At 36.9% G+C, this 26,038-nt stretch overlaps 1 protein-coding gene across 1 annotated transcript in view; it reads left to right on the forward strand.

The window, feature by feature from the left end:
- The window catches only part of LOC139697949 (dynein axonemal heavy chain 1-like), a 500,497-nt gene that overhangs the window by 293,792 nt on the left and 180,667 nt on the right, over positions 1–26,038 (forward strand). The window contains exons 42-43 of the mRNA XM_071596807.1: positions 5,548–5,794; positions 23,057–23,070. Coding sequence (XP_071452908.1) covers positions 5,548–5,794; positions 23,057–23,070 — 261 coding nt within the window. The remainder of the gene's footprint in view (positions 1–5,547; positions 5,795–23,056; positions 23,071–26,038) is intronic.

A 26,038-nucleotide genomic window follows, 5' to 3' on the forward strand; every position in this document is an offset into this window, starting at 1 on the left:
TATATGTATATATATAACACTTAGCACTACTCAGTTCTGTCCCTCTCTTCCTTGATAAAGGCGGTCACGACCACCGAAAATTCGAAAAATAGTAGGTCTCTTTTTTGTGTGTTTCTGTGTGTTTTTGTCAATTTCCCCTAGTGCTAAGTGTTATACATTATTATTCACGTCCGTGAGACTTTCAAAAAGTGTTATATACATATATATATATATTTATATATATATAACTATATATATACATATATATACATATATATATATATATATATATATATATATATATATATATATATATATATATATATAGGAACAGTGTGATAAATTCCCACAGCTTCCCGGGAGCGGATGCGGACTCAGATCACAATTTAGTTGTTATGAAATGTAGCATACGTTTCAAAAAGATAAGGTAGGGGCGGCGAGTTAGAAAATGGAATGTAGAAGCATTAAATGGTTTGAAAAGGAAGGAATACAAACAGGCGGTAGAGAAAATCATGGAGGATGGTAAAGGGCTGAGTACTATCGAAGAAAAATGGGAAATGATCAAGAAAGGGTTGTTTAAAGCCGCAAAAGACACTATTGGAACCGTTAACGCTAAAAGGACTAGGAAACCATGGATCACGGATGAGATGATTACAAAGATGGGTGAGCGGCGAAAATGGAAGAATATAAATACAGAATTAGGCAAAATGAAGTACAAAGAATTGAACAATAAATTGAGGCGGGCAACAAATAAAGCAAAAGAAGCATCATGAAAGACGCAGTGCGAGGATATGGAAAGTCTGCAGAGGAAGGGTGAAATCGGTGCGCTGTACAGCAAAGTTAAATCGCTATCGGGAAGTAAGAAAGGAAGAGCTATGCTAACAGTTAGAGATAAGGCGGGTAAGGTAATAGCTGACGGAGGAAAGATCAAAGAGAGATGGAAGGAGTATATAGAAGAACTGTATAGTAAAGAACTCAGACCAACAAAGTTAGACATTGAAAAGGAACATGACGTAGAGGAAGACAGCTTAGGTCCAGGCATACTAGACAATGAGATAGAAAGGGCATTAAGGGAGATGAAACTAAATAAGGCCGTGGGGGTAGATAACATTCCCGTGGAAATTTTAAAATGCTTAGGAAAATGTGGGAGGAAGAGGCTATATGGGCTGATCCGTAGTATTTATGAGGAGGGAATCCGGCCGGAAGACTTCGTGAGATCAGTTTTAGTTCCTAATCCGAAAAAGGTAAAGGCCACGTCATGTGAGGACTATAGGACGATTAGTTTGATATCCCACGCAGCTAAAGTTGTTCTCAGGATCATAAACAAAAGGATAGAGAGTAGGGCAAATGATTACTTAGGGGATGATCAGTTTGGGTTTAGGAAGGGGAGAGGTACGAGTGATGTCATTGCAGTAATGAGATTATTAATCGAGAGGAATATAGAACACAACCAGGAGGTATTTGCCTGTTTCGCAGATTTCGAAAAAGCGTTCGATAGAGTGAATTGGGAAAAACTAATGAGTATATTGCAGAAAATAGGAATAGATTGGAGGGAAAGGAGGCTAATCCGCAGCCTGTACATGTCTCAGACTGCTCAGGTGCGGGTGGGGAACGGGGAGTCCGGATGGGCAGTGTTAGGAAGAGGTGTAAGGCAGGGTTGCCCACTATCACCGTTTCTGTTCAACCTGTAAGCAGAGGAAATTATCAAAGAGGCATGGAAAGAACTGGAGGTAGGAATGAAAGTGGGCGGGGAATTCGGAAAATCAGTTAGGTTTGCTTATGACCAAGCTTTAGTTTGTCAGTCAGCCAAGGGGTTGCAAGCATTACTGAGTGAAATGGAAATTCAGTGCGACAGGTATGGGATGAGAATCAATATTAATAAAACAAAGGTTATGCGATTTTCTAGAAAGAAAAAGGCCAAGCTTAACATTAAAATAGGAGGGCAAAAACTAGAGCAGGTAGAACAGTTTACGTATCTCGGTAGTGTTTTGGACCAACACGGTCAAAGTAGTAGGGACGTAAGGAGAGGAATTGCGCTAAGCAAAGAGGCTTTCACAAGGAGGAGGGAGTTGATGACAGGGACTTTGAGTAAGGATGTTAAGAAAAGACTCGTAAAAACTTTGATATGGAGCGTACGGTGCGGAAACGTGGTCATTGAAGCAGGAGGATAGACGTAGATTGGAGGCTTTTGAAATGTGGGTGTGGAGAAGAATGAAGAAGGTGAAATGGACAGAGAAGAAAACAAATGAGGAAGTACTTGGAGGGGACAATGTTGGGCAAACGAGGAAAGGGGAGGAAAAGGATAGGGATGTTGGACGGGATGAAGGGAGGAAGAAAGTACTCAGAGATGAAGAGGGACCTGATATAGAGTAGGATGATGGATTTTGTGTTTTGTTAGAAGTAATAAAATATTTGTTTGGTAGTTGTGTCCATCCAAAAACCTACCTTAACCGGTAGATTACCTTAAAAAAATATATATATTTATATATATATATATATATATATATATATATATATATATATATATATATATGCATATGTGTATATATATATATATGCATATGTATATATGTTTATGTATATATACACACTTGGACAGCAACAAGCAATGTAAGAACACAGAAAACGGAATTCAGCTCCGTCTTCATCGTAAGAGACAGAATTAATGTAGAAATAGAAAGATGCATTCACTGCAGTCATTACTTCTATCTCTTACGATGAAGACGGAGCTGAATTCCGTTGAAATGATCAAGAAATGACGTGTGAGTGATCTTTTTATGTGTTCTTATATTGTTTGTTGCTGTCCAAGTTTGTTATTCAACACTTCCGTTCTACTTCCACGAAATCATCTGTGTATATATATATATATATACATACATATATATATATATTATATATATATATATATATATATATATATATATATATATATATATATATATATATAATATATATATATATATATAATATATATATATATATATATATATATATATCACTTTTGTGAAAGTCTCACGGATGTGAATAATAATACTTCTGTATGTTTATTTCCGATTGCGTAAGTGTCAAAGTCAGGCAGCTTGCATCAATCATTACGATCCGGTCCCAGTGATTTAGGGATTGACACTCATTTTGCTTAATTAACCGCTTTCGAAAAGTTTTCACTGAAGTGATCGAAAATGTTGAGCACACTAATTTTAAAGGAGATAAGTCAATGATGGCCATAACATTATCTGCAGGGTTTCCGAGACGCTTGAAAATGATGGATGGCCGTTTAGTTAGCTGGTTTTCGGTGATCTCATTTGGAAATAATGGGTAATAGAATTTTTGTGTAGATGCTTGGGGGAAGTGTATGCCAAGAAGCGGATTGTTCTAATGGAGAAATCGTTTTTTGCTGATGGGGAAAAGAAATTCACCAGAAACTTATTTTTTGTATCGGCGTACGCCCAGCGGAGTAAATAACCGTGGAGAGCAGAAATAATTCCATACATATATTGAGATAGTAAACCATAAACAGTTATCAACCCGAAGGTCTGTTTGGCAGGTAATGGTAGAGTTCACCCAATATTAAACCCGACGGCGTGTGAAATTGGCGTATCAGGGCAGGGGGGCCGGTTCCTTTCCCTGTGCCGGTTATGGTTTCCGAAGAAGATCTGACACCCAAATATCTTTTAGCTTGGGTGGAGCAGAGGGTGCCCAGAAGGCTTACCTGGGAATCGAACCCAGGCCTTCTGGTCTTTAGTCCAACGCTCTACCCTTGGACTACCGCGACCTAGAGTAATAATTTATCAAATAGAATTTTTTTCCGCTGAAAATGGGCAATGTATGACGTGTTTTTTGAACTTTCATTTACCATGGTCTTAAAATCCTATTATCACCGCAAGAGAAGAAAGTATAAAAATTCTGGAAATAAGGAAGGGAGAATTAACTAAATTTATCAAATTAATTCAGTGAAAAGGCAAAAAAGCTGCAGAAGAATGGTGAAGTTATGAGAAGCAACATGACCTCGTGAATGCATGTTGAAGCCACTTACGGTATAAACACCATTTCGTTTAATACGGGGTCAACGTTAACAGCATTAACAATGGGACATTCGAAACTTTTAGGCTTAGAGGATAGGAGTAAATCAAATAGGCGGAAATATTATCCAGAGAAACTTAGCGAGATGGATGAACGCCTGGATCCTTGAAGTGAAAGACACCATAAATTATGATGTGAAAAAAGGGATGATGCATTGGACGATTCTGTTCACGACTATAAGGCAAATAAATTATTTAAAATCGAAGAGATACCATCGGAATCATTTGGGGTGAAACGCGTATGGTAAAATACTGAAAACAATCATCAAGATGATTTAATTATCATTGTGTCACGCAGACATAGAGAGAAGGTATTGTAGGAAATTTAACATAGGAAAAAACCTCATAAAACAACCTAAATACAAATAAGAAAAATATTCAGAGCTAATGAAATATAGGCTTATTGAATGATTAAGGGAAATGGGTGGCCTACGGGAACCCGAAAGGCATTCTCTTTCCAATTGAGCAATTTTAACATATCCCGAAAAAGTTAATTTCAAATATCAATTCGAAGAATAATACAAATTAATAAATAATATGATGCATTATAAAAATTTTTGTCGCATTTTCTTCTGTAATCATTTACCTCGAGGGAATATAATTTCTACGCCATTGCTAGATATTTTGTCTGGTCAAAACCTATGCAAACTATTTCATTATATTATCATATCATATAAATATTTTTATAAATTATTTCCTTTACGTGATGAATCTCTACAAATTACCGATTCTAATTTAAAAATATTAAAAGGTAGGAATTGATGACCTTGAAAATTGCTCTTTTTCCTTTCAAATTTAATGGTAATGATATTTCTCATGGCATCCGTGGCATATCTACATCCACTGACTAATGAAGCTCGGTATTTAGCTCGTGGCTCCTGCTCCATATCATGGAAAGCTCGAACCGAGGCTCCTTTATCTCCTGCTTTTGATCCATATAAAAGACCTCCAGCTCCAGATTATCCTCTAGCCCGGAAAGCAGATTTATTTCCTCACTGCTAAAGAACAAGAAGGAAAAATAAATATTTTGAGGTCGCATCAGCGATGAGGCAACAATGCATAACAATTCAAAGGATAGGGAAGGAGTTGCTAGGAAGCCTAGAGGTGGAAAATAAAAACGCTCCATTGTATTAATGAGAAAAAATCGAATCAAAAATCTAAAATAGAAGATTCAACGAAAAATTGATCCCGCCATCTGGTTTATCGTAGTTAATATGGAAATCAATAAATGAATTTCACGCGCCGTTGGGTTTAGTATTAGGTGAACTCTACCATTACCTGCTAAACTGGCCTTCCTGTCGATTACTTTGTCTATGGATTTTTTTAATAGTACCACTGTAGTGTGGCAAATGCTTTTTCGTGGACAATTGTAACTTAATATATAATTTCCTTTCCCTTTAAGTGTTCTTATAAACTGATTATTAGAAATGCAAATTATGCTCACGTCATCATACATATTTATTTATTTTTAATTGTATTTTATTCATAGGACACATCAGTAATATGTCGTCTATGGTATCATGAATGCCACAGAGTGTTTGGTGATCGACTGGTTTCTGACCAAGACCGAGAGTGGTTTGATGCAATTTTACTAGACCGCCTCTCTCAAGATTTTGGGGTCCAAGACTTGAGCTCGATCTTTGGTAGTCGAGAGATTGTAATCTTCGGTACATTCATGCCAGGAGGAGGAGCTGATGAAGTGGACTACCGTGAAATCAATAATCTGGAAGAAGTAAGTGGATAGATTTAAGGAAAATTTTGACAATATGGCAGCTAAGAAATTGCTCTAATATCATTTATGACAGAGATGATTTCCATGCTGATACATCGTTTTATTTAAGTAATCATTTAAAAATGCTCACTTCGAAGGGAGTTGGAAATAATGCTACACTATGTTATAATTTTTGATGATGTGTGTACATAAGATAAGCGATTAGATAGTATGGAAAGTAGTGATTGTTAAAATTTTGAAATAGCATATTTCTGCATTATATTGGCATATATTGATGCAGCTACAGACCCATGAGTTACACTAAAGTAGACTCGAGTTGTGAGGTACCTGAAAAATGATAAAACGCAATATCTCCGTTTGAAAAATGAGGTTTTCAAGATTTTCACTGAAAATGAAACAGTTATGTGAGTAGACACGCTATTTAAATGGCTCTATTGTTGCTCATTCAATGCTTACATTCATATGTTTACACTTAGGGTCAATTTGGCTCTTCTCAAGTTCTAGCGGAAATTGAATATATGACGTACTTATTCCCTATGTCAGTACAGTACATAAGAGTTACTAGAACGCGACAAGAATAGCATTTTTTCTTAGTCCTACGAGGATTTTTCATTATTTGGGCCAAGGATTTTGTAATTTAATTTTCAGTTGTTTCCTTGTTGTTTTTCTTGTTCTGGGTCAAATAAATGTATTGTACGGAAATTTCGCCGTAATCCGAAGCCGCTGTTATCGTTCTCAATCAATCTGACAACATAATTTCCAACACCAAATCCAGGAAATAAGATCCGTAATAACTGTCAACGTAGTGCATTCACTCTATAAAATTATCTTTTAAATCATGAACGAAATACCAGGATTAAAGAAATATGCATTGATTGAAACATAGCCGTCCTTCGGTAATAGAATGCCAGTAAGTCTGAAGACGCAACGATAAGATTAAAGGTGTACGCACTGGCATTTTTTAAAATCTAAATCAGCAAATTCTAGGTTAAATGCATAACTTCTGCAGCAAAGGTAATTATTCTTTAGAAAGACTCTGGAGTAAAAAGAGGGCTGTAATAAGGATTTTCGAGTGTTGTATGAAGGTCGTGGGTGTGAGAAATGGAGGCGCACATCAAAAGGAAAGGTGTGTTCTGCAGGGACGTAAGTGGAAGCAACACGGGATCAAGAGATCGTGTGAGCTCGGAATTCCCATAAGGGGCAGAGGCGGTGGGGATGTGGGCGACCGTTGAGTGGATAAAAGTTACGCCAGTGAAGCAGCACGATGCCAGAGGTAGGTGGTGGCATTTAATGAGATATTTCGAGGGACCAGAGCGTTGTTAACAAAGATGTGTTTAAGGATGTAGAGATAAAGGTAAAGTGATATTTTCCCAGTTACTATGAAGTCCATGGGTACGTAAGGACTGAAAATTTAGAGTATGCACTATGCAAATTATTATCCAGGTATCATTTTGGTTGCACAAATGTAGCGAATGAAAATTAATTTTTGCAGTCTAATAGTCATCAAAAGTGAAAGTTTTTTCTTAAAAAATGATCGAGGAGTCTATTTTTAGTGCAGTGGTTATTTTTTGAAAGTATTTATTGAAAGCTATCATGACTTAGAGTATTGGGAAATACTATGCCGCAGGTAATCGTTGTCACAACATTTCATTAATGAAATATGCTAATTTTTGGGCCGCTACAAACGCTTGAATTTACCGAGAGAACTGCAAAACACGTTTCTCTTTATATGCACATTAAGAAGCCATAAATTTCGGATTCGTATTAACAAAGTTTATTATCGCAAAACCAAATGTTTTAATATCAATAGCAATGCAGTTAATTTTACCATGTATATTTGCGAAAATAATTGCGAAATACATTTTTCGACAGAAAGGAGGCAATGATACTCCGTATGCTGCGAGTACCGTCTATTAATTTAGAATTAAAATTTATAAGCATAAGTGAAGTACCTCTGTATTTCAAATATTTTTACAGGATTTATGAAACCATATTTGATACTGTTCCAAATGGTTATCTCTTAGTGTAAAAAACTAGAAAATGCCATGCATGCAAATATTATTTTAAGGCTTATATTTGCTTTCATTTATGCCACACCAGTCGTGGTGTCTAGTCTCATGTTATCTCACGTTTATAACTCACAATCGTTATATGTGTTTTTAGTCCCTTAAAAATATTTCGTTCTTTTTTGGAAGTTGATCGGAACCCGAAAAATTCTGTTTACGACTTCTTAGAAATTATGGCTACTGCCTCCTCACACAGGTAATGTGTATAAAACATTCAACTATAGAAAACTTAGCGTTTTGAATACTTACATGCCAAATATGTAAAATTGTTGATTCTTAAAATTGAAATCCCGGGAAAAAATATTGATGGGTTGCACGGATCCGTTACATACTTAAAATGTTTCTTCCTAGAACCTCTCCAAAATAATTTTTATCGTCGCTTGAAGTATGGCATCTGCTCCTTTAAATTCGTGAAATTATGTTCGGTTATTGCAATTCCCTAGCAGCGCTCTCACCTCGGTTATCTGGGCTTTGAAATTTGAAATCTACCAGTTGGAGATCCAGCGGAATTTTTTTGTTTTTAGATTTTCAATTTTGGCCTCGTGTGTCGGATTACAATCGACGGCTTTGAGTGGCGGATATTAATAACCCAGTAATACTATATGCAAGTTTCATAATGCAGTCTACTTTTTCTGTCATGCTAGAGAGAGGAAAAATACTAAGAAATGCATGCAGTTCCAAATACAGAAAGTTAAGTTTGACCTATGCTGTGCATTATAAATGCCATTGCAGCAAAAACTTTTAAAAGCTGATAAAACGGAATATGATTTCGGAAATTTAATGACTTTGGAAACAATTGCGAATTCCTTGTTAATATACGTTTAAAGTTTTAATTTTTAGGTTAATGGGATGGAGGAAATTGTATTGCCATTCGAAGAAATTTAGAATAATGACCTATTTTGCGACTACGATGAGTAATATCCAGTAGTTATAGGTCATAATGACCTCTGCAGAAGAGGACCTTGAAAAAATCCTAGAATAAATACTTTTTTCCTTCCAAAGTTTTCTCTTTATCATTCAGGCAGGCTTTGATTCTAGTTTACTTTGATGTAGTGAAATATTTTAATTCATAAATACTGAGCTTTAACAGTCAGAAAGATACGTTTTATATAGACCAGAAATTACTGATATGCATAGATACTTTGACTCGCTATATGCTGTGCATAACGTCACGGAGCAACTCTCGGCAGCTATCATCGAAAATCTCCAAAATAGTTGCCAACATGGCAATTGGATATGGGTGTCATTTATAGTAATGTCGATTATACTACAACTTAGATGAAAATATTCGACGGAATAGGAAATTGTGTTAAAGTTGCATGAAATTCCTGTTTAATTATCCCTATAGTTTCGATGCTTATTTTAAATAAAAACAATGCAAAGGCTATTGATTTTCCGCTTCGTTCCCATTGTAAATTCAAATAGTAGTATTGATTGAACAAATAGCATTTCCATGAAACAGGGAACTTCGGCACATCAATAGCGAAAGTGTAAATTATTGACTGTCTCCATCATTTCTTTAGCAATTTTTTCCCCAGCGAACTCCGTTGAAAACTTACGAGGAACGAGTCTTCCATAAAACTCTTGCTATGTCTGCAGCTTTGAACAATATGTAAAACGCGGCAGCGTAACATTTTTTTTAAATATACACACTACATGGCATCTAATAATATTAATAAAAGTAATTCAATAAAGGCATTTTATAGTTCTTAATCGTGGTTCATGTAAGATTCGATGTGTTTCTGGTCAAAAGTGTAAGGCGTAATAGCGGTAGCATGCTGCATCTGGGAACACTTCTCCCACCCGTTTCCACTTCACATGATATACGTCCAAACTGCGAACTTGGGGTTAGTTATTACAACACAGAAACCATGAAAAGAGATTAACTTATAGCGCCACATGTTTGTGGCTTTTTATAACCTCCTACTCCTCCGTACCATACTTTCTCTCCACTCTCAAACAATCCTGCAATATCACGTCACAATATGCCTTAACTGCCCATAATTTTTCAAATTTGAAACAATAATGCGAAAGCGCCAGAAGAATTTACGCACTGGGTTACTGTGAAACTTTTTTAATGTGGATCTCTCGGATGTCCAATGGGTAAAAAATATAGCTATATCGGAAAGACACTCGCATCCTGTTACACCTCTCCTCAAATGTTACCCCTTGTCGCACCCGCACTCCTTCCTTTGGCAGAGTGTGCTGGAAAATGAGGGCAACATTATGACACACTTCATGGGTGTATTTTTTTTAGGAAGACGTTTTTTCGGAGAAAACTATTCTCTATCGGCCTTGTTACTGTTCACGTCAATTGGCAAAGTTTCTAGCCTCTTGTTTATGTTCAGCTCCGAGATAAATGGGCACTACTTATTATTGGTATGGCATGAATTTAATACCTTCAACTAATGAATTGCTTCGAAAACCTTTGTTTTGAGAGTTGTGATGCTCTGTGCAAAATGCTATATTTATTATTTGAATGCGTGGTACGAATGAGATTGTTACGACTAAAGAATGTAACATTGACATTTCAAAAAAGTATCAGTTACCTGGATCACAGTGAGCATGCATGTTTAATTCATTATTCGACTAGGATAGCCATCCTCCAATCACAAATATGGCAATCATACTGGAAGCCTACGATTTCATAGTAAATCAAATCATAATTTACAACGCATTGTAAGATTATTGTGTATCATATCAATAACATATTTATTGTGTAAACCACCTACATTGCGTAATGACTATACCCTTACATTTACTTGAAAAACTAGTGACTATCACTGGGGCATTGCCTTGAAAAGTGTTTGTCCTTTCCTCCAAGGATTAAGGAGGCAGAAAGAGTAATCTATTGAGTAACCGAACCGAAAACAAGATTTACAGCCTAAGTTGATGGTGCTTTTTAAATATGCTAAACTCTTACTTCAAAACGTCTTTTTCTTTCGTTCAGGGATGGTTTCCATGTGTGTCTACAAACATTTCCAAAGTACCTACAAATATATTTCTACATATCAAAAAATCTGTATTGCATTATTTTTCCACCTTTTTCGTTTGCAAAATATGCATAAAAATATCGATAAGACCTTCATCCTACTCGTAGCCTTTTTGGTCGTGCGGGTGTAGGATTTGGCATTGATATTTTGATTTTGGAATTTTAGTTATCTGATGCATCGTGGGAGTACAGTTATATGATTTTACACCAACGACGCTGTACACATTAATATGCGGGTTGATCGAGGTGTGCCGGTTCAAGTTGACTAGTATCTAATTATTTTTGCCGTTCCTTTGATTGACAACAATCTCTGCATATTAATTTCCCGATTTTCCCTTTATCGTTCCACGCAGTTATCGAAAAAATATTCCGATAAGCTCCTCACGTACTCCATTTCCGCTGTATGACTTGTCCTGTAGCTGGCTCCAACACTTCTCGGAGAAAATAGTCATCCGCCATAATATTTACCGCTGCCTTCATTCACTCGTAACGTTGTTGCTAGAATCTAGAGTCTCAGAAATTTATATATCATGCAGATATTTGGTAGCCTTCTCTGCTTCCTTTGCTGTAATCCCGAGATATTTAGCACTCCTTCCGTATTTTCTTTCCTTTATGACTGTTATAATTAATAACTTATCATCTTGTTTTTCGTATTCGTTTCAGTTCTCCGTTATGTATGTTCCATATTTCATGGGTTTTTGTCGGTCTCCACTCCGTGGTACCTTACCAGGTTATTGAACGAACGATATTCGTCTGCAGCATTTTCAAAGTTGAAATGCTTAAACTAAGATGGATTATCTATAACATTATAAAAATGCAATGTAATATTCAGTTTTAATTTTTCATCTAATGCTTGGAATAAATATTCAAATATTTTGATTACTCTCTCCCGATAAGATGATCATTATTTACCCAAAACACTTTTACCATTTTTCAATTGAAATCTTTCAAACAATTCAACATTTCTTTGCTCCAATATCAACACACTTCAGATATTACAGTGTCTATGGTAGAAAAATAATTGATAATAAGGTGATAAAATCGTGGGATCTCGCTAAAGTTCTGGCAAGGAATTGAAAACTAAATCCTTGTGATAAAAAATTAAGTTAGCGATTTAAAACTGTGTAGAAACTTCAAACATGTTACATGATGGGTTGATGACTTTAAAATATTCCGTGAATACGAATTTTTCTTCGGTGTAACTTTTAGTGCTTAGAATGCGCAGAAATTAGGATGAATTTAAGTATTCATGTTTTTAGGAGAAATATGAGAGTAATGGAAGCAAGTTATTAATGGTATCAATTTTCCTCATGGCCTTGTGGAATGTCGGGCTTTGTTTCAGAATTAATAGAATTTGTTATTCTCCTCTTGGAAATCTTGGTTACTTTAAATCCGTGGTTAGATAACATTATTTTTGCCATCAGCCTTTCCATTTCACAAAGGCTTGAAGCTAGCTCTTCACTCGAGACGTTACTAAACCATCACCTCCTCATGTCCCCGTGGCGTTTGGAAAGTATGAGAGCTTGAGTCATTTTATCGACCAATACAATCTAAATAGTCTCGCTCGCGTGTATCATACTTAGAGTAAGTCTCAAGTTCAAACGCGAGTTATTCTTCTCGATAGCATTAGTTATTCGGGTAATATCGCAAAAAAATATATATTAGCAACGTTTCTCCGAGTGTTCTGTCAACTTCTTTAGGCTACTGCTGACGGTGATTGCACAATCAGAGAAGCGTTGCTGATATAATAATCATTTACGCGGTGCTACCGAGAATACAATTTTTAATGATCAGTAAAACCGAAAGTTTACATTTGAAGTAATCTTTTCATTTCATATTTTCAAGAACCTATTGGATCACCCCTTTGAATGGCGGAATGTGGCTATAAAAAATCTGCTCCTGGTCGTGCGCATAAATACATGAGTTGCGATCCTCTGAGATCGTCATTATCATGTTCCTATTATGTGTGTCTGGAAATATGTGTTTGTGATTACGGTGTTTTAAAATGGAAAAGATGCCATTAATGCCATTTGAGTTAGAGTCTCCTGTATTAAATGCAATCTCAAATTTTAATTTTGGAAGTGGCGCTTTACCAAAGATATTAATTATTTTATAGAATTCAGCTTAAAACGTTTTTCTTTCATTAGAGTTCATTTAGTATAGTTCATTTAATCCAATGTTTTAACAAGCGTTTATAACATACTTTCCGTCATAGTAACTTAAAGGGAGTCATTTTTCTCATTTTTCCTTTGAATATTTACTCATTATATTATATATAATATTCAATTGAAACACAAATTAAGTGATTGAGTAGTTTTGTAGGAGCAAAGTTCTCAAAGGTTTTTTTATTCAATGCATACATATTTTCCCAAGATAGTACATCCAAATGGTCTTCAAATCTCACTGAATCACTTCTGTATTTACGAGGGTCATCCGAAAAGTAGTACCCGTTCGTGAAATAAAGGCACAAAAGTAAATATTAACAAACATAAAAAATTTTATTTGAAAGAGGATACTTTAAACTACTTCTCAACATAATCTCCAAGCAAATTAAGGCATTTGTCATAACGTGTGACAAGTTTCTGTATTCCTGCTGCATAGTCCTTCGCCGCCAGCTCATTGAGATACGCGAGGGACCCATCTTGCACAAATTTTTGCATAATGCAGATGGTGTTTAACAATTTCATGAACAATTGTTCGAGAAACATTGGGAAAATGCTCACAGATGTCATCAATTGTGACGCGCCGATCGTTCCTCACGAATTCGTCAACTGAGCTCACCAGTTGGTCTGTAATGACAGACGGTCTCTCCGAACGCTCATCGTCGTGTGTGTTCCCCCTCCCCATGTTGAAGTTGCGACACCACCGCCGAACAGACGACTCGTCCATTACATTGTCTCCATACACCTCCTTTAATTGGCGATGAATATCACATGGGCGAACGTTTCTTGCATTGAGGAATTTAATCACTGCCCTCACTTCACAACTGGCGGCGTTCTCAATTTTTTTAAACATTGTAAACAATCACAGAAACAACACAGGCAATGCTAGCGTCACGCAACTTGGCTCAGAGAAGGCAGACAAGCCACTGAAGCTATCTGACCTCGTCCAGCGGCTACTCGCGTTGTCAGCACTTCATGCGGCACGAACGGGTACTACTTTCCGGATGACCCTCGTACTTTCTATAATGACTGCTCAATACTCAGCTATCCTAGGATACTTGAAGATGAATAATTACCAAACAACTGAAGTTTTAATATTTTAGAAGTAAAGCAAGTGAATTGTGAAGACGATATCCAGACGAGATATGGGCGCGATTTTACTCAATTAATATATTCAGTTCCAATCAATGCATTTGCATACCCGAAGAGGCACACTAGATGCTTACATATGTGGTACATTCAGTGACTTAGCTATAATCAATAGTCAAATTACTGAGCTCTTCAAGCCTGGGCGAGCCTCGTGTGTTTTCTCTTTAAACGTACACCGCGAGAAAAATGTGAGGCCCGATCGGCCTACAACCGGGGTGACTAGGCCTCTTTATCCAAGGACGCCAAATTTGAAAAATTTATGTGACCCATAATAATTAAAAAATCACAACAGCATGTACAACTTGCTCAAGGATGGGAAGCGGTTGTCACCGAAATCCATGCTTGTCCCGGATGGTACCGAACCTAGATGCGGCCCAGAAGCCAGATGTAATGCAGGTTAAGCAAATCGAGAAATGAGTAATTCTAGAATTTGTGTGAGCTGCATCGTTGGAAATAAATTACGTAAGGAATAAAAAACAAAAGTTGATAGAAGTTATATCCGTATTGGTGGCGGGAGTACAGGAAATGATTATTTTAATTATGGCATTATTATGTCAATATTTTCAGCCTCAGCCTTTATTTATGTATTTAGAAGATGAAATGAATCTTGAATTTTTCTGCATAACGTAGTGCCATAGTAAGTATGCGCAGGCATTGCATATGCTCGTATATTTTGCTATCTTTATTTAATATAATCTCTGAAAATGTTATCAAACGTTTAGGTGATCAGAGAGAGGTAGGCTAAGTTTAAATTTCGCCCCCATGAAAAGGCATCAAGGTATATTCTAATCTAACCATATACCCTTATTTTAATGGACATAATTAGGAAAAGAGAAAAATAAATGGAAGGATGTTATTAGTAATTATTCAGCAGGAGAATAGGTAGAATTTTTACTGTCATACTGCTTCCATTAGTCATAATTAGTCGTGGTTTTTTCTCTGATGGTAATATTTTGAAAAATACGCTAATTTTCACTTCTTTAGGCTTCATTGAGGTAACATAATCAATCAGTCGATGATTAATTTTAACCAATGCTTGTTTTTAAAATATTGATTTAGGATCAGGGAAGGACATGCGCTGTGAGAAACATTTTAGTTTTTACTAAATCTTCGCATAGATTAATGTTGCTAGTATTTTTTAGGTAAAAATATCGAGCTCAATTGACTATTTACCCGTCATCACCTAGTTCTGCATTTACTCGCAGTCGATATCATTGAATCTTTGGTGAGTTTTTATCACCGACCTACATTCGTTCTCGCTTTCATAAACCCATACTGGCTTGCCATTTTTATGGATATCTTTATTTGGATTATTAAAAATTAATTTCCAAAATAATATCCGCCATTCCACGCCAATAGTACTGAAGCATCGCATATTGAAGGATTGTTATTATTGTGGATCCCATTTCATGGTTATAGTCGGAAAGTGACCAACCATTATTGGATGCCATATTGAAAGAAACTATATATTTTTAGTTTATCATTTTGCGCAGCACCCTATTTCCTGAAGTTCCCTTTAGCTCAATACCTACAGTCGTAAGAAGTTTTTCCTTCCATTTCCCCATCGTCCCTTTATTATACATCTCTTTTGCTTCCCCTCCCCTCCTACTGTCTCCCTCCATAAGTCCCCCATTCCAGCAGGACCCTCTCCAACGACTCTGTTTTTCAAAGGGCCGCCATCCTCAATGGGACCATTTCTCTCGTTGACCCTCCTCCACTGAACCTTTAGTGGCTTGAGTACCGCCGTTGACCCCTTCCCGGAAGTGGCACGGAACCCTTTTGCCCATGATTCATCTGCCCGAGTCAAAAGACACAAAACCCTATCTTAATCTTTTCCCCCATTCCGAAACACTTCACGCTGAGACTCATATTCCTCGGATTTATCGATCTGCCGATCAACCGTGCACAATGGAACCTTAAACCCCAATTTGGTTGAGTTGGCATTACTTTCATGTCTGGATTCAAGGTTAGATTAGTGTACTCCTTTTGATCTCAGTCAGATGTAATCTATGCAATAATCCAGTCCTGAAATAATTAAAGTGCAGCATGTTTTATATTCAACTCGATTTGTTCAATGCTCTATGTTAATCGTTTTTTATAATGCCAGCGCTTAACTTCTGTTCTGGAATGATCTTGCGGAGGATGGTATCGAGCGAACGGCATGCCTTTCCCTTTACGCACCTAAATCCGTTGCTGAATTCTTAGGCAAACTCAACTTTTCTTGTAATGCCATAATTGACACTTAGGTCTATTTTTCACTTTACCTCCCTCTTGGTGGAATTATATACGCTCATTTGGAAATTATATTGATTTGGCGATTACATGAGGAGGTTTTGCAGTAGCGAGTTTTTCAATACTATTTAAAACCCAGTTTTTGTTGCATTCCCGTTATATTCAGGAATTGAGGCATAAATTGGCGATGGATATCGTCTTCCCTTCATACGTTCCCTGCTGTTTCAATTGCTGAGCGTTAGCAGATCAAGGTAGCATAAAATCTCGAAAAATTCCACGCATAAAAGAGTATGATGATGTCAATCCTTAAAAAAATACAAAGATATTTTTATCTTCTTCCTTGTATAGATCCTATTTTTCTTCCTCTCTTTGTAGACCTCAGATCTCATCATCATTATAATAGGCAAGTCACGGATTTGAGTGTGGTTTTCTACGCTCTTTTAAAATATTTTCTGCCACTGCGAACCTCTATTTGCATGCTTCCTAAAGTTTTATTTTGATAAATTAACTCCTTTCCAGGTTCTTTTTACTTTCTACTCTACTTCGGGTTGTTCTTAAAGCCGACATACGTACGACTCGATTCGCCCGTAATTTTCCTTTCATCTACGTCTTCTGCCTTCTTTGAAGTTACTCAATAACTTCCTTTCTCTTCTAACTTATGTAGCTCTTCTTTTTTCCTTGTCTTCAAAAGTTCCGGAATTATGGATTGCTCTACTCCACATTCCATCTAATTATCAGTATCTCCTTTATTCCTGTGCTATTAGTATAATTTCTATAAGTTACTTTTTGTAAAGGTTTATTTTGCTACCGCTTTTTTTCTCTTAGCGTCCTGATTACTTCTTCATTCTCAAAAAGACGGTAAAAATGAGAGCTGCTCAACCTGCTCTAGTAATGTCTTCGCACTTTTATGTTCAACTTTGATTCCTTACCACTTGAGTCCTTGCTACCTCAGTGCCTTTTCAAGTCTTTTTACTCCTTAGGAGTTTGAGAGAATAAACGGCAGTCAAAAACCAGTCGATCGTTTATTCTTCCGTTCTACTTCAATACAATACTTTGATCAACGTTTTCGACCTTCTCATGGGTTAGATGGAAGAAGGGACAGCTAGTCTAAATCTCCCCCGAATAAAGCTGAATTATTGTTATATCCCAAGAATGTTTGTTATACCACAAAAATCTTTTGGTTTCGTATGCACTGCCACATTTTCTGTAGCTAAAATTAAGCTCCTTATCCTATAACCGTGACGCACCGCTTACATTATCTGGTACGATTCCGTTTGAAAGTAACTCATTGAAGTATTATGCCAAAATTCTTTGTTTTAAACCTTTCAAAGTCGACGCAACCTTTCTTTTCGTTTTTTCTATACCTTTGAATATATTTGGAATATTAGATTGACTATACTTGCCTTTGCTGACTTATGTTTAATCCCGCTCTGTATTCTTATTATTATATTTCTACCATATACGAGGGTCATCCGGAAAGTAGTACCCGTTCGTGCCGCATGAAGTGCTGACGACGCGAGTAGCCGCTGGACGAGATCAGATAGCTTCAGTGGCTTGTCTGCCTTCTCTGAGCCAAGTTGTGTGGCGCTAGCATTGCCTGTGTTGTTTCTGTGATTGTTTACAATGTTTAAAAAAATTGAGAACGCCGCCAGTTGTGAAGTGAGGGCAGTGATTAAATTCCTCAATGCAAGAAACGTTCGCCCATGTGATATTCATCGCCAATTAAAGGAGGTGTATGGAGACAATGTAATGGACGAGTCGTCTGTTCGGCGGTGGTGTCGCAACTTCAACATGGGGAGGGGGAACACACACGACGATGAGCGTTCGGAGAGACCGTCTGTCATTACAGACCAACTGGTGAGCTCAGTTGACGAATTCGTGAGGAACGATCGGCGCGTCACAATTGATGACATCTGTGAGCATTTTCCCAATGTTTCTCGAACAATTGTTCATGAAATTGTTAAACACCATCTGCATTATGCAAAAATTTGTGCAAGATGGGTCCCTCGCGTATCTCAATGAGCTGGCGGCGAAGGACTATGCAGCAGGAATACAGAAACTTGTCACACGTTATGACAAATGCCTTAATTTGCTTGGAGATTATGTTGAGAAGTAGTTTAAAGTATCCTCTTTCAAATAAAATTTTTTATGTTTGTTAATATTTACTTTTGTGTCTTTATTTCACGAACGGGTACTACTTTCCGGATGACCCTCGTACATGTATTCTTTGGTCCAAGCTCTCCTCGTATTAATGTCAACCCCTTCTATAGATAATCTAACTAGCCTATTATCTAATAAAAAATTTCACTATTGTCCTGTTCACCTTACCTGAATCTTTTTCAGTTTTTCATCAAACATTTCATCTTATACTTTATAGATAATTAGTTACCATTCCTACAATATGGTGGTCTTGTCACCATCTTTATTAGCACATCCACTTTTCCTTCTCTGAAATTGGCCCTTTTTGCTCTATCTGCCACGTTTCCTCTGCTCTTATGGTTTCTCGACCACGTTTATCCTTCAATTCTCTACATATCGTAGTTTCCTCCGAAAATTCGTACTCATATGATTTTATTTATCCATCTCCTCCATCCTAATCATGTCACTTGCAATTTAGGATTTATTTATCTTTTTGTGCTCATCGTTCCAGTTGCTTCCCGTATAGAATTTTAAATCAAATTTATTGAAATTTCCTTACGTTTCCTCCATAGTTCCCATTCCTTGTTCTCACTTTGAGTTTCGCCAACTGAATTTGGCATTCCTTCCTTTAAATTCCAATTAGAGTTCCTAAATTTGGACTCCACATCTCCCGTTCTCTTTTAATCCGTTTGAGTTTCAATTACATTTCATATCCATTAAATTATGAGTCGAATCTGCATCGGCCCTCGAAAAATTGTGGAATTGATGACGCTGCCTATAGTTTTCTGTCTGTTCACAATTTCTAAGTCCTTCCTTTACTTCCCGGCATTTCCAATGTGTAATTCCTTTGCAATGGTGTTGGAAACAGGAGTCATTTTTATTTTGCGTTTCTTCCAGCTAATTTTGGTTGTTTAATTCAGTGGGCATTTCTTGTTTCTAATCAGATCTTTTAGTTACGATTAATTTTAGCCATATTATAAAATGGGTTTCTTCATATGACTGGCATTTTGAATCAAACACAATAATCTTATTTTTTGGACTTCAATTATATGTATTGTGTTTTATCAGTACGTTTTTGAGATAATTAAATACCTCTTTAAATCTCCCTCTACAAATGTTATCCTCTTTCAAAAAGGTACGCTTAGCAATAATGGTAATAAATCGTAGCAAAAATATCTGTTGCTGTTGAATTATGGCTATAATTGTCGACACACCCGAAAATAAAATATTGCTGCTGCCAAAGCATCTCTCCTCATCTCTGCCTCCGTCAACCTCTAATTTCCATTTCTGGTTCAGAATTTTATCCTTACAGCGGCATTCCCTAATTATATCGCCTAGTTAATCGAATAAAGTGCATTTACATCTGTATATCTTTTTATTTTTGCTAGATATTACTGGTTTATTAACTTGGATTACCATGAGGTGTGCTTGATCTCCATTTAGTTTATCCCTCTCACGGTCTCTGTATTCACTACCGTTTGCTCAATTTCACGGTCTTGCCCCCTGTTCTTATGTGGCTCCAGGCAACTGTAAATATGAAGAAATATATATTTACAATCTATTATTAATGCCCGGGAGTCGTCACAAAAGTTGTTGACAGGAGCTGCTGGGACACCGTCTGCGAAAATGAATCCTGTGAAGCGAGGTTGGCATTTTTTATGCACTTTACTCACTCTTGGGCGGAAGGAGTTCCTTCCTTCTCTTACTTGAGAAAGGAGGCTTGACCACCGAAAATTCGAAAACGTGTGAGTTTCTTTTCTTTTTTGTGTGTTTCTATCTCTAGTGCTAACTTGATGTATGTGTGTGTGTATATATATTAATATATATAATATATTCATGTAATAATATGTATGTATATATATGTAATTATATATATATATATATATATATATATATATATGATATGTATGTATGTATGTATAATGTACACCAAGATATCACTAGCGAGCCAAAATTAAAACACAGAAACACACGTATTCCGAATTTTCGGAGGCGATACCACCCATCTCAAGGGAGAGAAGGAATTAAGGAGAAGATTTCAATAGCAGGGAATAGGGCGCAGGGTGGAAGGGAAAGGCGGGGAAAGGATTGGGGGGGAAGAGTCGGGACTCTTCCGGAGTCGAGGAGTTGAAGACTTCTTTCAACGATCATCTTCAAAATAAAGTCCATTCCAAATAATAAATATCAGTAATTCTACATTACTTAATTTCAAATTATGAGAGAATTTCCGTATTTCCATTTGAACTGACTGCGCCAATAGACCTACAATCAAGATAATCTTTTCAGCAGCAGCAGAAATACCCAAAATATGTCGGAATATATAGCATAAATCAAATGGCCTAATGTATTCCCTTAGACTCTGGAACAGCCTCTACTGGTATTACTCTCTCCTACGCGCCATATCTTGCTGAGTGAGTAAAGATGTTTGGGATTCTTAAAGGTGGAAAGAAGTGAAGTTAAATGGATCGCTAGAGCAAACCATTCAAAACTAATCTCTGAGGGTAATCTTAATCATTATTGCTTGGGAATTACAGATATCGCAATATTATCATTGTGAAAATATGGCCGTAAACGAATGAAATTGACTTTAATCTATAAGTATTAATTATCATGCACATTATACGCAGATATTCCATGTTTAAATTATAGTTTACAAATAATTTCCATAATATGAAAGTAAATCAGTTGTTATCGTTTCCAGAGTTAAGTTTTTTGGTTTTTAAAAGTTAAATTCACGTCTGTTGTCAACCATCGCCATTATGCAGTCACTTAAGTTCAATTGGACTTCAGATGGCATAACTCCGCGAAGTGGTGATTAACTGGAAGCGGTATTTCTCAGCGTGGTGGTCAAATTTCATTTTCGCCCAAATAAATTGAAGAAACCTCTGCGTAATTACATGAAATAATAAGGAAGTAGGATAACCTTATCCTTCATACGCAGCACATTTAAGGTGACCTGAAATATTATTATTATAATCATTGGTAATCTACAGGTTAAAATAGGTTTTGGGTGGATATGACCACCAAATAATTCTCTTGTCTCTCCGAGCAACCCAGCATCATACTCTACCCCTCTTCATTTCGGTATACTTCCTTCCTCCCTTCATTCCGTCCAACATCCCTATCCTATGCCTGACCTTTTCTCGTTTGCCTAGCATTCTCCCCTCTTGCCCTGTCTCCAACATCCAACTGCCAAACAACATGCTTTTCATTAATTTTTCCTGTCTCATTATTTCTCCCAACACTCCTCTCTTCTCCCCCACCATACCGAGCACTTCTTCATTTGTTTTCCTTTCTTTCCACTTCACCTTCTCCAACTTTCTCCACGCCCACATTTCAAAAGCCTCCAGGGGACACTTATTATCCAGCTCCTTATCTGAATGGATACTTAACCAAAAATTCTAAGAGGGGAGGCAGCCTTGCTCATAGTCTCCTTACGATCACAAAAAATTATTTCGTTACAATTCGTTGAGGAAGTTGAAATTCTTACTTCTAAACAGGTAGCGTGGAATGAATAATACAAATAATTAGGCAAATATTTTTTCAAACGTGTTCACCAGTTACTAAGATAGTAAGAGGGTGGTCCCAGAAGTACCCAACCCAACAAAGAAAACAAAAATTTTGGAAAAAAATGTATTTATTTTTCAACATAATCTCCTTTCGGCTCTAGTCACTTTTCCCAGCGATGTTCAATAAGTTCGATACCATTTTTATAATAAGAACGGTCTAGCTCCTCAAAATAGCCATTATCTGCCGACATACACTTCTTCACGGTTGGAAAATCTTTGACCACCGAGCCATTTTGTCAAGTTTGCGAACAAAAAATAATCCAAGGGGGCTAAATCTGGCAAATAGGGTACATGAGGTAACAATGCAAACTTTATTTCATGAATTTTGGCCATTGCAATTGCAGATTTGTGAGCTTTTGCTTGATTTCTTCGCTCAAACGTTGCAATAAGTTCGCATAATACTCGCCGTTGATAGTTTTTCCTTTTTCAAGATAGTCAATGAAAATTATCGGTGCATCCCAAAAAACCGATTCCATGGCCTTGCCTACAGGTGAAACGGTCTTCGCCTTCTTTGGAGGCGGTTCTCCCTTTTGAACCCATTCTTTTGATAATTTTTTTGTTTCAGGTGTGAAGTAATGAATTCCTTCCATGGTATTGGAACGGCGCAAATATTCTGCTTTGTTGTTGTGAAACTTTGCTGAACGCTCAATTGAAACATCTTCACGACACTGGTTTTGCCTGAATGTGAGCAAACGCGGCACCCATCTTGTACAAAGCTTTTGCATGTCCAAATTTTTCAGTATAAAATGCGATGTACCGCACTTTTTGTAATGCCTACTATGTCTGCTAGCTCGCGCACTTTCAGTCGACGATCATCCTGTATCACTTTGTGGATTTTCTTCATTTTTTCTGGAGTCGTCACCTCATTTGGTTGATCAATGCGATGCTCGTCTTGACAGCTCGTACGGCCTCGTTTAAACTCTGGTACCCAATGTTTTACTGTTGTAAACGAAGGAGCAGACTCACCCAGAGTAGAATCCAGTTCAGCTTTTATATCGATTGGGCTGAGGCCTTTCAACTAAAAGTATTGTATCATATAACGATGACCGATTTTCTCCATTTTCACGAATTCACTGAAAACGTTCACTATTGATGGCTGCCAAACAAAGGCTAAACATCGTGGCGTCTTCAAACTTTAAACATATGCTTTCTAGGTTGCATACTTCCTAATTCAGGGTTATTTTTCAAACAAATACTGCCATCTCTTGGCCAGGTCGGACAATTCTGGGAACACCCTCTTATATGATATACTATATGTAATTATTGAAGAAATTTATGTATACAACTCTTAAGATTCATTTAAGTTTTTAGTCATGCGTGTTTTTAATGGATCTTGGAACATAATTATTACTTGAATTGCAATGAAACGTATAGTAAAAATTTAATGGAAAATGAAATACACTGGAAGGGAAATGGAATTGAATGAAAATATCCTCGAATAAAAATCAAGTTTCTCTATTTGCTTTGTAACTTCACACTGTCTTCCTCTCTAATACAAATATTGCATTAGAAGTAAGTCATTATAAAATACCCTTTGGGTCACGAATTGTTAAACTGTAATCAAATAGATAGAATTTAAAAAATTAATCTGAGTTCAACCTCCAGAGAGAATGTTTTTGATATAAATAAGGAATTGTTGGGAGAAAATATTTGCATAAGATTGTTATTTACCGCGTTATCACTTCATTGAACAAATGTGGAGCGGGCTCATGAAAGGTCACGCTCAATCGTCGCCAATTTTTTAATTTTTTAATCAAACCATAAACAAACTAATCAGGCCGAATCTCAATTTGGTAGGTGATTAGTGTCCACCCAGTGCCAAGCTCAACGGCATTTGGAATTCATGCATCACGGTAGGGCGGCCAGGATCTTTCATTGTTCTAAGTTTTCTTTCTTTCTTCCCGCTAAGTTTTCACAGGAATATCTGGCACCCGAAAAATGACTTGCCAATCTGGTGCCCGGAGAGCCATACCTGGGAATCGAACCTTCCAGTCAGTATTCCATGCTTCTATCCCCGGACTACTGCGGCCCACAATTTATGATAGTTAGATAAAATTAAAAGTGAGATTCAGGTATTTTTTCACCTTTCATTTATTGCCGTATTCAATTAATCTCATACCACATTTGGAGATTTTTGACGAGTTAACTTGTGGGGACGAATTTTAATACTGCCAAAATTTCAGGAAAAATATCTGGTTGATGACTAAATAAAACAATTTCTCAGATTGTAAAATTGTGACGTTTTGAGTAGGTTCTACTCACAAATGCTGAGAGTTGGTCACAAATCCCTCGGACAAAGAAAGACGTAAGTACGTCTTGAGCGTCCAATAGGTTGGTATTTGTCAAGTGATCGCTCAACCATCTAACATCCCGTGACGCTATCTATGTTCCTTCTGTCTTCACACTCTTGCACGCTGTGTAACAAGACCCAGAAATGTTTTGTAGCATGGGGTTGCAGAAATTTGGTCTACATATAGTTGTAAACAAAGCATTTTGTCGTGGAGTTATAAACGAGTTGTGGCTTTTATAGCCTAGTTTATCTCTTTAAAAGTGCATTTCCTTTTACTAATTACAAGTAAGTGAAGGTACCACTTGACCCTGGCTGTCGATGGACCTTAAATTAATTCTGCTACACAGATTCATTCTCAGTCACGAAACCATGAAATTTAGAGATGAGGAAGGCATACTTAGAGTGCGCTAAAATTTGTTTTTTATGCTATGTGCCATTGTCTGAGTTGTTATTGAAGAGTTCTGATGGTAAATTTTTTTTGCACTTTCTCAAATAAAATGGATATAGTGAATAACGGGAGTAGAATTGTTAAAAATATATTTTGCTTGTTATTCCTGCATACTCTGGAAAATATTCATTCAAAAGAAACTGTGTCAAATACAAGACCATGTCCAAGCCGAAGATTTGCACACATAAAACGACTAAAATTACTAGTCGGCATTATGACGTAATATACGAGTAAGTTTCCATAGGCACTGGGCAAATGCAGTGAGTAAAGTTCACTTAAAAAGTTATGGGCATATTCCCTCCCCTTCTGAGGAATGTTGACGTGTGCAATCCGCAGGATTCATTTCAATTTTTTTAAAAGGAGAATAATTTCGAGTGTGTGAGTACCGCACTCAGTGGGTACTATTTACTAATTACCATTTTCATAGGATAGTACTTTTGGGCGAAGATTATTTTTAAGTTAGGTTCGTTGGGTCCTAAAAAATATATTTGTTAGAAAAAAATTTTATTGACATTTTTAGTTTTCTACCAATCTACTTCACTTTTCTATATAGTCGCCCTTTCGTTTTGTAACGCCGCACCAGTTTTTTTAATCCCTCAGCATAGAAATTCGCCGCCTGAAGACTGAACCAGTTAACAAGGGCGGTCTGCGTTCCTCAACTTCTTCAAAGCGTTGTCCACCAAGCCACTGTTTCAAATGAAAGAAGAAAAGAAGAGGGGAAAGTCGTTAGGTGCAAGGTCGAAATCGGGGATAACTGTACAAAAATGCTCGTCTACTCAACATTCTTTGCTTCTTGTGTTAGTTGGAAAGCATTTTTGGTACCCATGTTGCACGCATTCTGTGATATCTGAACTTTTCTGTAACAATCGTGTAAGCAGTGGTGCGTCCAAACAAGACGAAATCTCAGCCAGAGTACTAATCGTCAATCAGATCGAAGTTCTTGGTCCACTTGTTTATCGGTTCATCGGTTAGTTACTGGACCTATCACTCTGCTCTTCATCATGCACATTTGTGCGGCCATTTTTGAGGATTCGAAACAATTGTCTAACCTTTCCTTCACTTATTACTCTAGGTACATAAGTTAGGCGCAACTTCCGATGAATTTAGGTAGTTGATGATCCTCTTTCAACGATTTTCGCGGGCATGATTATCTGCATTGACCGCCAGGCAAACGACTTCTCAATCTAAGAAATACGAGCTT

The sequence above is a fragment of the Hetaerina americana genome, unplaced genomic scaffold, assembly GCF_022747635.1.
Source record: "Hetaerina americana unplaced genomic scaffold, ioHetAmer1.1.p SCAF_8, whole genome shotgun sequence".
Taxonomy (NCBI): Eukaryota; Metazoa; Arthropoda; class Insecta; order Odonata; family Calopterygidae; genus Hetaerina; species Hetaerina americana.